The sequence below is a fragment of the Tamandua tetradactyla genome, chromosome 1, assembly GCF_023851605.1.
Source record: "Tamandua tetradactyla isolate mTamTet1 chromosome 1, mTamTet1.pri, whole genome shotgun sequence".
NCBI lineage: Eukaryota > Metazoa > Chordata > Mammalia > Pilosa > Myrmecophagidae > Tamandua > Tamandua tetradactyla.
This window is the reverse complement of record NC_135327.1, coordinates 231,573,766-231,589,146: the sequence shown is the minus strand read 5'-3', so window position 1 is coordinate 231,589,146 and position 15,381 is coordinate 231,573,766. Positions and strand designations below refer to the sequence as shown.

The 15,381-nt window shown below is 55.1% G+C and overlaps 1 protein-coding gene across 1 annotated transcript in view; it reads right to left on the bottom strand.

Annotated features, from left to right (window-relative positions):
- LOC143682890 (cubilin-like) overlaps positions 1 to 15,381 on the bottom strand; it is a 247,417-nt gene that overhangs the window by 153,714 nt on the left and 78,322 nt on the right. The window contains exons 21-26 of the mRNA XM_077159299.1: positions 13,138 to 13,268; positions 11,350 to 11,539; positions 9,969 to 10,132; positions 9,473 to 9,654; positions 8,612 to 8,768; positions 6,480 to 6,667 (exon numbers count right to left, since the gene is read on the bottom strand). Of these exons, the coding sequence (XP_077015414.1) occupies positions 6,480 to 6,667; positions 8,612 to 8,768; positions 9,473 to 9,654; positions 9,969 to 10,132; positions 11,350 to 11,539; positions 13,138 to 13,268 (1,012 nt within the window). The remainder of the gene's footprint in view (positions 1 to 6,479; positions 6,668 to 8,611; positions 8,769 to 9,472; positions 9,655 to 9,968; positions 10,133 to 11,349; positions 11,540 to 13,137; positions 13,269 to 15,381) is intronic.

The window sequence follows — 15,381 nt, the reverse complement described above, 5'->3', positions numbered from 1 at the left end:
CCTCAGTTGCGGGAGCTGTGGTGGTAGGAACTGCTGGGTCCTCAGAGCCAGCTCCACTGCCTCAGCCCTGGGGGCTGGGCAGGCTCCAGGCCCCTCTGCACGATCTGGGGGATCCTGTGGCCAAACCTTACTGTAAACCAGAACCTCCACTGCCTGCTCCACAGCTGAACTTCGGCATCACCAAACCGGTGCCCAGGGCGGGCGCGGGGCTCCCCCATGGGTGGGAGAAGCCCCGGGACCCGCAGCAACCAGGAGCCCGTGGCAAGAGGTTATGCCCCTAACAACAGCAGAAACAGTAAGGAGCACAGCGGGAGTGCATAGCGGGGGTTGGGGCCCACTCAGTCTGTGGAGGCCCCACACGCCCCGCCCCCACGTGGCCCCAACGGGATGCCCCACATGCCCCCGCCTGGGGGACTGACAGAGCATGCAGGAAGTGAGACCCCATCTCAAATGAGAGTCACTGGAAGCACTGGGCTTTTCCTGGGGGGGGGCTGACACCCATCAAAAGACCTCACTGTCTGCGTCACTCTGGGTGGGAAGGCTACCTCAAACAGAGGACACCTAGGACCCTCAGTCTCCTTTTCACCTGGCCCCACGGTGGCTGTTCCTACACTTTGATGTCTGCATTCTGCAAGCCGCTTAGTTTAGAAGCCACAGAGGGAGATCACGGGTTGGGCTTTAAAACCCGTTTTCTAATCATTGATGTGCAGGAAGATGACCACAGACCTGCTGCCCAGTATCCTCTAGAGCAGTGAACCAGGAGAGCTTCTCAAAGCCCCAGGCCTGGACTGCTGCCTCACAGAGAGGGGGCCCAAGGTCACCGCCACGAGACTCAGGGAGCAGTGGGGCGTACGTGGAGGCGGGGGTCCTATACCACATGCTGAATGTTCTCAGGCAGACATTTAAAAAATAAATATATCTAGAGCACAGGAAATTACCACCTCTCTAAGTGAGGTCATAGTAGACTATTTTTATTTTCCCTGTTTTCCTATTTTCCTGCTATGATTGTGTTCTGCTATGATAAGATGAGTATTTTTAAAGCTTTCTCTTGGGGACCTGTTGACATGCCATGCACAGATGCACTGGCAATTGTTTTCCCAACTCAGAAAGCCATGCTTTTGTAGGTTGTCAGGTACCCAGCTGGCCCACTGAGAATATTACACCACTCCCCTAACCCTTTCAATGTGCCTTAGATTGTACATGACAATTACATCATTAAAATGTGATTATATAAGGCAATGTGCTGCAGCATTAATCTAAACCCTATTTTGCCCCCAGTGTTTCCTTTTTTATTGTCATTGGTTTTTACTGTTAAGACTATTTCTTTATTAAATAATTTACATCAGGTTTGTATGTCAAGATTGTATGCGTGTTTGTTGTTTACAACAAAGATATTAAAGAAAACAAATGTTCACAGGTTTGTGCACGGACGCTCACAGCAACACCGTTCACCAAAAAATAAAAAAAAGGAACTTACATCAGGCTGCGGGCGCCGAGGGGCTACAGGAGCCGTGGGGCAGCGGGTGCGAATCCCGAGCCCAGCTCCTCAGGGACACTGGGCTGCCGCCCTGTGCGGGGCAGCTCCGGCAGCCGGTAGCCCGGCCTCGCACCTCCCCAGCCGCTCCCCACGGGGCCGACCCGGCGCTGAGGGCACAGGACCGAGCCTGGACGGCAGAGGCAGATGGGCGAGGCATGGCACTGGCTTTCCTGCTGAGAAGCGGCCATGGAAAACCTCTCCCAGCTCGAAAATGAGGCCAACAAAATGAGCGGAAACCCCAAAATTCCCAAAGGTTGCTCCCTGATCAGTGCCTTCCTGCTGACGTGTGCTTGTGACAAGGGAGGGCCCTCACCTGCTAACCTCGGGGGGGGGGGGGGGCGGCCTGTAGGGCAGGCCGTGGGCACAGGGGCTGCATGGGGCAGGTGTGAGGGCCCTTGGGCTGGGTGAGGGCCCGTGGGCGGGGCGAGGGCCTGTGGGCAGGGCAAGAGCCTGTGGGCGGGGCAAGGGCCCGTGGGCGGGGTAAGGCAGGGTGAGGGCCCGTGGGCGGGGCGAGGGCCCGTGGGTGGGGTGAGGGCCCGTGGGTGGGGTGAGGGCCCGTGGGTGGGGTAAGGCAGGTGTGAGGGCCTGTGGGCGGGGTAAGGTAGGCGCTAGGGCCTGTGGGCGGGGCGAGGGCCTGTGGGCGGGGTAAGGCAGGCGCTAGGGCCCGTGGGCGGGGCGAGGGCCTGTGGGCGGGGTAAGGCAGGCGCTAGGGCCCGTGGGCGGGGCGAGGGCCTGTGGGCGGGGTAAGGCAGGCGGGAGGGCGGGCAGCGCAGGCCGGCCTTGGGAGGGGCAGATGGAACGGCCTCACTCTCACATCTGCCAGGGCTGGCGGCCCTGCTCCTGCCCTGCCCGTGGTGTCCAGGGGACTCCGGGGGCCCAGGAGCCCCAGCGCTCCCGAAGCGGGGGCTGCTCCCTGCTGCGGCTGGCCTCCTTCGCAGCAGGAATTAACGCAACCATGGGAAGTTCTCGGCGGGGAAGGTCAGCCCTCCCCTTGGGGGACGGGAGTTTGCTCCCCCTGAGGTGACCCCCCCCTCCTGATGTTTATACTAAGAGAATCCCCTTTTACCTTGGCAACACTGGAGCGTGCCTGTCTTGTAAAATGCCTCTAGTCACCTTTGACGCGGGGGTGCATTTGTCTTAAGGGGCCGGCAGGTCGGCGTCCCCCAACCCCCTCAGTCCGGGGCCTGCTCTCTGGGGTCCCCCCAGCCCCTCCCCCAGCCGCAGCTGCAGGACAGCGCCTGCCCCACCCCCCACCCCGCCCGGGCTCTGCTCTCCCACCTGCCAGTGGTTTGACTCCGGCATGTGCGTACTCAGTGGGGCGCCCCGTGGGAACAGGGCAGGGCCAGCACCCCACTCCTCGGTCAGGCCAGCCAGATGCTCAGCCTTGGAAATGGCAGAATAACAAAACCGATTTTTAACTCCCCAAACTCCTGTGAGTTACACTTCGGCAACAGGCACACCTGTGTGCTATCTGCGCAGGTTGGGTTCCAGCTCTTCAGGAACACATCAGCTCCTTTCACCTGCCCAAGGTGATCCCTATCTACCGACGGGGAGACTGAGGCACAGAGGCGGATAAGTGCCAAGGCCAACAGAGGGTCCGGTGAAGACCAGCTGCCTGGCCCTGTCCTAACCTCCAGGATGAGGGTCAGGGGCTCTAAGCACCCCCTGGGGGCCCTGGGCAGGCAGGTGTGGCGCAGGGCCCCTCAGCCAGGGTTGCCCCAGCCGTGGCAAGAGCTCGTGTTCCACGGCAGCGCGAAGAAGAAACCACTGGCTGAAGGCCGGGTAAAGACAGTGGGAATGGCCTCTGCCAGAGCCCTTGACACACAGTCCCTGACCCAGGGGAGGGCTGGGGGAAGGGAGGCTGGGGGATGGGAGGGGGTGAGGTGGGGACAGCATTTGGGGGCGGGGTGGAACTGCGCAGGGTCCCAGAAAACAAGCCTGGGTCAGGGCCTTGCAGCAGCAGGAGGAAAGGGAAGGACGCTTCGAGTCCGAGTGCAGACGCTGGGAAGCGAAGGCAGCCTCCCTCCTCGAGGAGGTGGGCACAGCTTTCCCAGATGGCGCAGCCTGGGGGGAGAAACCCGCACTCAGCAATGGCGGTAGATGAGGTGGGGGAGGGTCTCGGCCCATAGGTGCCCCAGGTGATTCCAGAAGGCCGCAGGTAAGGGGGACCCAGCCCAGCTGCTTCCCAGGAACTGTGGCTACCCACAAAGGGGGCGGTGACTGCGAATCCCCCAAGGGAGGACAGGTGGGGAGGGAGTGTCGGGCGATTCCCACCAAGGGTGCACGCTGTCCTGGAGGGCGGGACGCTGGGCGTGGGGCTGTCCCTTGTGCATGCTGCCCCCACAGCCAGGTAGGAAGAAGGAGTGCCAGGACTGCAGGACGCAGTGTGGCCGGGCCAAGGCCTGGGGAGGCTGACCTGGGATGTTCAACAGGACATGGGGCTAGGGGCAAAGAGAAAGGAGCGGGGGAGAAAAAGGGGAAAGGAAACAACAGAGAAGAAAATGAGGAGGCCTGGAAAGTATCACTGTGACCCCGAGCCCGGAATAACCTGTGGGGTGTGGGGGTGGGGTGGAGGGGGGACGGGTCAGCAAACCCCGAGGGCCGTCGGCACTGGGTGTGGCGGGAGCCCAGAGAGGCCCATGTCTCTTTTTAAGGTGTGGAGAGACCACCGCCGGGGACCCAGGCCTGGCGTGCTGGGCGGACACGGCTGGAAGCGGGTGGGGCCAGCTGGGCAGGGAGATGGCCACGCCCCTGCCCCGTGGGCTCCCGCGAGCTCCTGGGAGGCGCCCTGCGGTGGGTGGGCCCAGGGAGCGCCCAGCCTGCTGTGACCAGCCCGGGCCAGGCAGGAACTGTCACCAAAGGAACCCGAGGCAGGCTGCACACAGCGAGGCAGAGGCCGGGACGGGGGGGGATGCCGGGGCTGGTGGGGAGGGGCGGGGAGGGAGGCTGGGGCTGGGGAGAAAGGGGCAGCTGGCAGATGCGCCCACAGGAGTGCCCCCCCCGCTGAGTCCCATCCCTGCTCCAAGCCTGGTCCCTCCACTGGGTGGGTGTGGGGACCCACAAGAGATGAAACCAGAAGAATGAAGGCTACAGAAGCCCCAAGGGAAATGTGTTAATTTCCAGAATTCTGGACCCTCGGGACGGTGAGACTGGCGGCAGTTTCTGGAGAGTCTGGAGCAAACGCCAGACATGCCTTGTCGGCAGAGGCAGTTCCAGTAAGCCCAGTGCTCACCAGTTGCGCCGAGCCCACCTGCACTGATCAGCCTTGGAAGGGCAACCAGCGGTGCCTGAGGGGCCCCCGACCTTCACACAGCCCCCTTCCGTGCCCCTCTGCAGCTGAACCGGTGCCCAGGAGGGGGAGGGGTGGGGGAGGGGCCGTGGCTCCTCCGCCAGGTAAGAGCTGTGGGCCGGGCATGCTGGGTGGTCACTCCCTGGACGTGAAGCACATGTGCCACTCTGGGCCGTCCCTACAACACTCTACTTCAATAAACGTAAAGCAAGATTTCTTAAATCAAATTATCCCTCCTCAAAAAGGAGGGAAGCTCATTCCAGACCTCACAAGGTTAAAAAATATTAGGACACACTGTAGTTTCTACCTTTTGAAAAATTTGGAAGAGATATATTAATCTCAGAGAACGCTGCTAGCTTTTTTGTTAAGCTGGTGAAAAGAAGTGAGCAATGGTCTACAGGACTAAAGTACTTTTTCCTGGGAATATGCCCTCGACACAGCATGTGCTGGAGGTCATGGCAGGCAGGCCTGTACCGGTCACCATGGGAGAGAGGCGCCGGGCATGCTGTGGGCAGTCAGTGGGAGAGGGACAGTGGCCTCATATCACAAGTGGCACTTGTTACCTCAGAGTCCACCCAGAACAGGCCAGCGACAACCAGCTCAGCTGGACGTGAAGATGTGCGCTGCACGCAGCTCAGCCAGATGGCTCAAAAATGACTTCACTAACAATGAAAAACAGACGTCAAAATGTGTGTAACTAGTTTGAATAAAACTGTTGTAGGGAGGGTGAAAGTGGAAGTTCATTTCTAAATTAATATTTTATATAATGTGATTATCTATATATGTATACTTACAATAATAACATAAGTGATGAAGAAGTGTCCAACTTTGCACCTTATAGCTCTTAAAGTTATATGTACAAATTAGCACGAGAGCTTTATTTTTGGGGGTGCACGGTCCGGGAACCAAACCCAGGTCTCCTGCATGGAAGGCAGGCATTCTAACTACTGAACGACCCTTGCACCCAAAGAGAGCTTTTTTTAAGAATAAATCTATTGTGAAAAGCACACTGTTTCTATTTTGGATTGCCTAATTCTCAAGCAGGCTGAGGGCCAGGTAAACATTACTGGTTGTCTGTCATCATAACAACTAGGAACTCCCATTTTACTAGAAGAAAAATGAGCTGAAATGAACTTAAATTAAAAATTAAAAAAGAATCAAAATAATTATTGTTATTATCAGGCAAATTAGATACTGAATGGAATCCAAGATATCCAAACATTTTCTGAGCTCTTCTTCATAGAGAACAAACATGAAAACAGCCAACCAACAACAGAAATCATTCCTCTACTTCTGCATAAGTTAACAGAGCCGTGCGGGAGCAAAGCCGGATTAGGTGATGCCACCCACTTGGCCTGGGAGGCTGGCCATCACAGGGATGCAGCTGTAGTGAGGGGGGGCCGCTGCCCACCCAGACCACTGCCCGCCTGGACCGCTTCCCGCCCGGACTGCTGCCTGCCCGGACCGCTGCCCGCCCAGACCGCTGCCCACCCAGACCGCTGCCCGCCCGGACCGCTGCCTGCCCGGACCACCCGGACCGCTGCCCGCCCGGACCACTTCCCACCCGGACCGCTGCCCACCCGGACCGCTGCCCGCCTGGACCGCTGCCCACCCAGACCACTGCCCGCCCAGCTCGTGGATGCGGCTCCTTACCTCCAGGTAGTCTGCGGAGCAGTTGGGATGGTATTCCACCTCCAAGGCGAGGAAGGTGTAGTTGACCGTGTTTCCGGCCGGTGCGCGGATGGTCCAGCTGCAGCGCTGGTTGGCCAGGTAGGGCGCGGGGAAGCCAATGCTCTCCAGGATGCCATGGGGGCGGCCGGCAGTCAGCACGTCCTCGCAGGCTGGGGAAACAGCCACAAGGTTATGATCTCTCCAGCGGGTGTATATGTCAGGTGCAGCACCGTCACAAGGGAGGGGTCTCCCCTGCCGAGCCCACCGACTCCGAGGCACCCGGCACTGAGCAGCGAAGACGGGGTGGGGGCAGGATGTCTCGGCTGCTCAGAGACCCACAAGCCTGTTTGCTAGGGAAGCGCTTCAGATTTCTGTGCTGCTGTTTTTCTCACTTGCTCCTCGGAAGGGGATAGTAATCTGACCTTCAAACCCAACAGCTTAGGAGCACAAAGTGCTGTGAGAGCACTAAGGCCATAGGGAAATGGTGGGAGCCCACAAGAAGGCCAGCTGTGCCTCAGACTGCTCCCCAGAAAGGGCAGAAGGGAGAGGGGTGGGAGGGCTGAAAGGGGAAAGGACACTTTCCATAGGAGCAAGCCTCTAGCCAGGCAGCTGCTCCCCAGTAGCATTCCCACAAACCCACCCTGGGTCCCTCCAAGCATGATGAGCCCTGGCCAGGAGGCCACCTCCCAACACCCCAGCCACGGTGAGCTCCAGCCACCCCTGAAGGGTCTGTGGTTGCAGGGATGGGTGGGGACGTGGAGGCCATGCACAGGCCCTGCAGTGAGTTGCTCTGCTCCAGGACTGACTTGGTGGCAACACAACGAGTGGACTCCGGTTTGAAACGCAAATGCCTGTGGCTCCTGGAAAGCCTCCCATGCTAGGCAGTGGGGTGCTCGAGCCACTTCTCTGTGACACCTTTTAGGTCACAGTTTTGTATACAAAGGATTTCTGGAAAACTCTGCTGTTTGAGACACAGGTGAGAAGCTACAGCTCCTAGGGAGGCCTCGGGGCCAAGGGTGAACAAAGGAGAGGAAGGAATATCCCAGGGGGCCCTGGGCTGCTCCCAGTGTTGCAAAGCCCGGCTGCAGCTGGCTGGGAAATCACAGAAAATCTCCTTGGTTAGTGCTACAGTTACCAGGGAGGGTCTGCAGCGCACATGCACTGACCTGCTCCTTCGAGGTCCTGCAATTATGGGGAAAAAATACACAGGGATAAAAAGAAAAGGAGGCATCCTGCAACAAGCACTCTGACCATAACCAAGAAGCAAATCATCCATTATACAATTAGGTGCACCTTCAGGGCTCAACCAGGACCCCTGACTGCATAGGGAAAGCTTTTCATGTCCTAAGGATGCATTTTTGAAAAGCAAAGCTGCAAACTGCTAAAACCCATATTTCCAACCATGAATTCAGCCACACCCCAGATGCCAGTCAGTGCACACCTTCAAATGTTTGGTCAAGTTCAGCTCTAGAGCCTATCAAAATTGGATTCATTCAGATTTAGTGGGGCAAAGAACTGTGAAGTGTGTATTACAGAGCAAGATTAAGGGAACCTTGCTTCTTGAATGCCCACTTTGAAATGAATGTCAAATGGCATTTAATTCTACAGTGTGAGGGAGCTCTGGAGCTTGTCTAATTCCATCTCCTCCTTTTAGATGAAAACTTGGAAGCTGAGAGGAGGAGGGCAGCCATGGAGGCAGAGTGGGCACAGAGCTGAGGTCACCACCTCCCATCGTTGTCCCTTTGTCCATTATGCATGGGGAAAGCAGGGGCAGCCTGGCCTCTCTGCAAGGGCAGGACCTTCTCTCCAGGAGAGGGGCGGAGGCGGTGAGGGCCCATGCCATGGTGCAGAATCGCTCTCGTCAGGAAAGACAATTCCAGGGCGTGATGGGAAATGGGCACCACCCACGCGGGCCCTGAGCTGGACACATCTGCTCGGTCACCCTCCATGAGGACGCAGCTTCCCAAACGCTTTGGCTATACGTGCATTTCCCCTCAAAAGGAGTTCAGTTTTCACATAAACAAGGAGCTAAGATTAATTTCAAGTGCTCAAACCAACAGGTCACATCTCTCCCTGTTTCATCAAGAGTCTGAGACCCGGACAGCTGCACTTACTCTGCCGGTAGCTGGCCAGGAAGCCACCTCCCTGCTGACCCGCGTCCGTCCTCAGCTTCAAGGTGAGGCTGTCCCCACTGGAGCGGAGGGGTGGGGGCTTCTCGTCCCCACAGAGCTGGGCCAGCAGTGGGGAGCTGGTACTTGGGCCATCAAACACCTTCAATAAAGCATTCCACGTGTCAGGGCCTCATTCTCCAGATGTTAATAAAGGACTCTGACCATGAGGACTGGGGAAGAATCATGGGGTATAACAGGAGAACGGCCCCGAAATAAAGGATCTGAAATTCTGCTCACTGCCCGTGAACTCGGCCACCTGGCCATGGCCATGGCTGCGGACAGCACCGAGTGGTGACCCAGGTCGAAATATGAAAGATGTGTAACATACTTTCAAGGCCACAGCAAATGATCATTGTCCTGCCTTCTTACCCCACAGTTTACAATTATGACACCGGTCTATTTTTCATTTAGACTCTTTTCACATGGACCGTGGTGAATTGTTGGTACTCTAAAAAGTTCTGGCTGGATGATTTCAATGATCTTTTCCAACTCACTGACAGAGTGCGCTGTGTTTCAATGCACATTTAGAAACTATGTCGGCAATAACTAGGCTAAACCCCAGAGCCCATTTGGGGAGATTCTGGCCACATCTTGGCCATGGTACTCAGGGCAGTTTACATTCTCAGGAGGCCGAGCCCTTCAGGAACACCCACTTTCCTCAGGAGGCTGTCACTGTCCTGTATCCTCTGAGGAGGTTTTCACTGTTAAATTCACTGCGGGTGTCCTGGGGAGGTGCTCACGGGCCTGAACCTCAAAGGAAAACTATGCCTGCTGGGCGGGAGGGGCAGGGGGCAGCAGACGCACAGCCAGGTAGTCCAGCGAGCAGTTTGGGTGGGGCTCCAGGTGGAAGTCTCCGAACTCCAGGACGAACGGGCTGCCCCGGCTGGCCTGCAGCTGCCAGCGGCACTCGGAACTGTCGTAGTATGGCATCGGGTAGTTGGGGGACGTGAAGGTACCGCTGGGGGTACCCAGGTCGCCGCCACAACCTGGGGGGGGGAGGAGAGAACGCAGTCCCTTAATTGTCCAGGGAGGTGGACTCTGCTGGCCCATGCTGACCGCCCCCTAAAGCCAGTCCCCAACCAACGCCCAGCAACAGGCTGCCTTTGGTAACAAGACGGCCACTCGGTGGGGCGGGGCAGGCACTGGGCCTCAAAAACGGCTGCCGCCGGTTTTCAGAAACACTGTAGTGTGGGAGTTTATTACAACTGGTAGTGAGAACACCCAGGCGGGAAGGATTGGAGGTGGTGGACACTCAGGAGCTGCTGAGAGCGGCCCCCAGGACAGGGCACCCAGCACCCACCGGTCAGCGACCCGTCCCAGTTGGCGGAGAATCCCGACCTCGCGTCGTCCAACGGGTCACTCTTGAATTTCAGCCACAGCTTGTTACTGTGGGAGATGACCCTCGGGGGGAGGCTCGTGCCGCAGTACCTTCCCAGGAGCGGGGAGGTTTCGTAGCCCCCATCTCTGTGACAAAAGACGGACAATTCAGGTGACCAACTGCATTCCCGGTCAAGCACTGCACAAACTGCGTTAACCTCCACGCCTGGGGCTCCAAACAGGTCAGTGCCGTCCATCAGCTTCCCAGATGCTCTAAAAGCACAACTCCAGGCTCTCAGCTCCCACGTCACCAAACGGCACGTGAACAATGGCGAAGCATCGCGCAGGAGCGTCAGGGTGGCCTGGGACTGAGAGGGCGTCCGGTCGCCTGAGAGCCGCAGCAGGGAAAGCGCCATGGGGACGGGTACACAACCAGCACTCACTTTCAGAGAAACCTCAAATATCTTCCCTCTAGTTTAGAATTTTTCAAATTCAACCAATCATATTTGACATAGAAAAAAATTTCGTAAACCATTTCTTTCCTCAAGGAGCCTCGCTGTCTTAAGTCTAGTCTGTCCTTTGCAGCCTTTCCAAACCAAAAGAAAGAAAGGACTGATTCAACGTTAAAGTCCAGCGACCAATTCCCATCAATGAAGACAACGACGTTTTTATACCGTGATATGGTACAGCTGTGATTTACTACTCCAGGGCCCTCCTCTACATCACAGAATACGGTATAGTGTAAGTCCTGTGAGATCCCACACTTGTAAAGTGGCAGGTGGGAAAGCATGCAAGATCCACCAACATGATCACCAGGCTACAGGCAGCGTGAGGGGCTGAGGCGCTGAGGTCGACTCCCCTTCCCTGCAGCTGCAACCTCCTGAACACACTCAGAGTGCCAGAGGAAGGAAGGAAAACTGCCCTCCACTGAAATCCACAAGTCTGGGCTTTCTCTACTTGAGCACAAAACCTTTGGAGAAGCTTTAAGATAAGTCTGCCATCCTGCCACATTTTTATGGTATTATGAGACTAAGTGGACAGAAAACAGTCTAAAATTTAAATTGGTGTGACAAAGAGAAAGCAGGCTTTTATAATACCAAGTATCTAATTTGAGAGGGGCAGTACATCTGTTTTCTCTGCCCAAATAAATCTGGGGTTTATTCTCAAACATTCCCAATAAAAGAATTGTTTAGAAATAATTTTACATAATTCCGTTTTTCTCCTGCTGAGTTAGGCTTCAAATGGCAGAGCTGGTCTCTCAGAAGGACATGTCCGGCAGGGAGCTCTGCAGACACTTTCCGTCCTTTTGTCCTCGGTGTTTCCAGGGGGCGCGGCAGAGATGGGGCCAGGGGCCGGAGGCTCACCTGATCTCCACGAAGTCCACGCACTGGCCCGCGACGGGCTCCTCCAGGGCAAAGCTGGTGAAGCGCAGGGCGATCTGCTGGCCGGGCGGCGCGGCCAGGCGGTAGGTGCACTCCCTGCTGCTGGGGTAGGCGCCCGGGAAGCCGGGAGAGGTCAGCGTCCCCGCTGCCGCCGTGAAGTCCCTCGAGCACGCTGTGAGAGAGGGGGACGTCACATGCAGGCCTGGATGCCAGGTGACCTTCACCCCACCCGCATGCCCCTCACTGGCTCGGGCCAGCATGCTTGCTTTTGCTGTTCTGGAATGCACAATCGATGCTTCCATTTTAAAAACTATTTTTGAAATATCATGGCAAAAAAACAATTCCCAGTAGAAGTAAGCCATGCAGTGGGGCTTGCTACACACACCCTGAATGGACAGCGCTTAGATCCTGGGGCTGGGATTTTTCTTTCCCACGTAAATTACCATAAACCTTGAAAATCAGGCCCAACTGCAGGATTCCTAGCGCGGCCTAGAAGGACTCAGTCCTGTCCTCCCAGAACTTCCCCAAGCTGGTTTCTGCAGGCAGTGCCTCTACCCAAGAGGGGCACGTGCCCAGCCGGGGTCCCCGTGGGCTCAGCAGGCAGGTGGGTCACAGTGGGGACACCTGCCCAGCGTGAGTGGTGGGTCAGAGCCGCAGGGGGGACGGCTGCCAAGTGAGGGTGGCAGGTCAGGGCTGCTGCCACCCAAGGCCCTGGTGGGATGCACACTTGGCCCCTGACAGTGAGGGCCACAGGCCTCCAGGTAGAGGGTGGGGCCCATGGAGCTGACCGCGCTGCCCCCACTGAGCATGGTCCCTTTATGTCCTGGATAAACAGTAACCGATCTACTTTAGAAGTTTTAACTTCACTACTCAGTCCTCTAGGCTCCCTATTTACTAACCAAACCACTCACCCTGCTACGCCTTACAGCACTGAGGTATTTTACAAAGAAAATCTGGTTTGAATGCATTTTTTTTTTCTTCGCATGGGCAGGCTGCGGGAATCGAAGCCAGGTCTCCAGCAGGGCAGGTGAGAGCTCTGCCACTGAGCCACCACTGCATTGCCCTGAATGCATTTTACTGTATTTAATTTTATCCAGTAATAACTTAAATCTAGGGCCAAGGAGTAGCTACGGCTCTCCAACTGAAAGTTTTGGGAGAAACTAAAGTAGTGTTCAGTTTACTATGGGCAGACATGACGCTGAGGAAGTTTATGTGCCACTGCCCCCACAGCCGCTGAGAGGCGTGCTCTGGGACGGGAAGAGGGAGGCCCCGTGTGGGGGGTGCCGCCTGCAGCATGGGTGCGCTCGCTATGCCAGAGGGCAAGACACCACGGCTTCCCCGGCTGAAGGACCCATGGTGCCAATTAAACCCCAAGGGGAGCTGGTGTGACTCTCCATGGTCTGCCCAAATAGTGCCACAGAGAGAGAGAGCGGGAGGGAGGACGGCAGGGAGAAAAGAAGAGAAGGAAGGAGGAGGGAGGGGAGGGAGAAGGGGAGGAGGGAGAAGGGGAGGAGGGAGAAGGGGAGGAGGGAGGAGGGAGGAGGGGAGGAGGGGAGGAGGGAGGGGGAGGAGGGAGGAGGGAGGGGAGGGAGGAGGGAGGGGAGGAATAAGGGGGAGGGGGGAGGAGGGAGGAGGGAGGAGTTCCACACCCCTCTCTGCGCCCTGGCCCACTGGAAGGGCCTCCTCCTGCCTGCCCTGGTGAGCCCGCGCGCGCAGCCCATCTGCGAGGCCTGCGCCCCCACCCTGCCGCGAGCTCCACCGCCGTGCTACCTGCTGCCGCGTCCACCGCCGCATAGTCCAGCGAGAAGCCCTCGTGCGCCAGGTCCGTGTCGGTCACGAACGTCAGCGCCAGCTCCGCAGCACTGCTGGTGAGGGAGGGCGGCACCGACGTGCCGCAGAACCTGTCCCGGGTAGGCGGCTTAGCGCTGGGCGCGCGAGGGCTGAGACGCCACCACTGCACCCATGTGCCATGCAGAGCAGACCCAGCACGTCTCGGGACATAGTGGACATGCGGGGACGCCTGGGCCTGCAGCTCCCGCACGTGGTGGGGGGTTATGGGGCGTACAGCCGCGAGGCGGGGCGCGAGGCACAAGGCGAGGCGCGAGAAGGGGCCCGTGGGAGGGAGGTTTGCAGGGCACGAGGTGGGGCGTGGGGTCCGTGTGGGCAGTGCGGCCCCACCCCTGCAGGGCGGCACTCAGCCTCCTGCCTCAGTGTCCCCACCCCATGGGCAGGTGGTGGGCCACGGGCTGAGCCCGCGGGGAGGGGGTCGTTACCAAACCGTGGCAGGTTTTGCTGAAGGATCATTTTAAACAGAAAACCTGACCTAATGACACCTAGAGTTCTGACTTTAAATCATCATCGCATGAGCTGTCCTCTAGAGAAATTCCCATAAGGGGTGGTAGAAAATAGAATCTCAAATCAGAGTGACCTCGGTAAAACTACCCAAATGGTATGACAAAGGGGAAAAATAATAAAGAAGCCAAGCTAAGAGGAAATATTAAATATGGGAAAATGCATTGACTTCTAAGGGAGAAAAAGAAAAATTGGCATGCAGTGCCATTTCAGTGTAAAAAACAGATTTAAGATCTTGATCAAAATAAAGGTAAGGGAATTCACTAATATTTTAAACGTCTCTATATATGCCCATTTCTGTCAACTAAGTGATCATCATATCTTATACCATTCAGCAAAAATTATGTGTCTCACAGTGGCTGTAAGTCAAGTATCAAAAGAAGAAAAAGGAAAAAGATGAAAGATAAAGATAAGTAAGAAGAAACATATAACAAGTGACAAACAGAACTGGGAAAAATAGCCATAACAAAATTTTGGATAGAAGGAATATAAAAGATGGGAATGAAAAAAAAAAGAAATTCAAGAAGAATTAAAAAAGGAATCTGAGACTCAATTTCCAATTAACTGTAGTGTCAGGGACTAGACTTAGCCTTCTACCTGAAACAACTAAAAAACTGGAAAAAATCTATAAAGCAATGGTTCCAGAACTCACAGGATATATGGCAATAAAAGACAGTGATCCCTGAGAGATCAGAAACAAATGAGTCAGAAAGCAAAATGAGAAGGGATCAAACTGTTTCTGGTGACTTAACTGTGTCCCAGAACAAAGCTCAAGGACAGTTTCAGGAACAATGTACAGCATAAATCATGAAGTTAAAAATGTCTGGCATCCTATCAAATGTTACCAGTCATGCAAAGAAGCGGGAAGATATGACCTATTCAGAGGAATCAGTTCATCAAAAGTTAACAATAAATGACACTGACAAGAGAATCACGACACAAGAACATTAAAACAGCTGTTATAACTATGCCCCACAGGTTTAAAATGAAGCTAGAAGAAAACCTCAATGTGTTAAGTAGAGACATGAAAGATATAAAAGCTGAACTTATAGAAATGCAATTCCTATGATAGTGGAATTAACAGCAAATTAGAAGTTGGAAAGATTCACAAACTTGTGATAGTGATAGGAGTTTTCCAAAATAAAATACACAGAGAAAAAGTTCTAAAAAAAAACAACGAACAGAGAATGAGTGAGTTAAGGCACAACTTCAAATGGTTGATGTACATGCAATCAGTCTTCACAGGGGAGGGGACAGGAAAAGTATTTGGGAACTACTGGCCCAAAGGACTTCCCCTCAAGTAGAACTTTTATAACCCACAAATCCAAGGGGCTCCACAAACCTCAAGCACAAATGAAGGAAAATTTAAAAAAGAAAAAAAAAACCCTACATGAAGTCACATCATAATCAGATCACATAAAACCCGTTATGAAAAGCAAATCTTAAAAGCTGCCAAAGAGAAAAAGGACACATTATGTATAGAAAAACATAATGTCAATAGCACATTTTCATAGGAAATGATGCCAAAAAATAATAATAATAATGAGTTAACCTACAATTCTAAACCCAGAAAAATATCTTTAAGAAACAGGCAAAATGAAAACTTTCAGACATTAAAAAAAAGGCTGAAATAACTGCTCCTAAGCAGCCCTACTCTCCCAG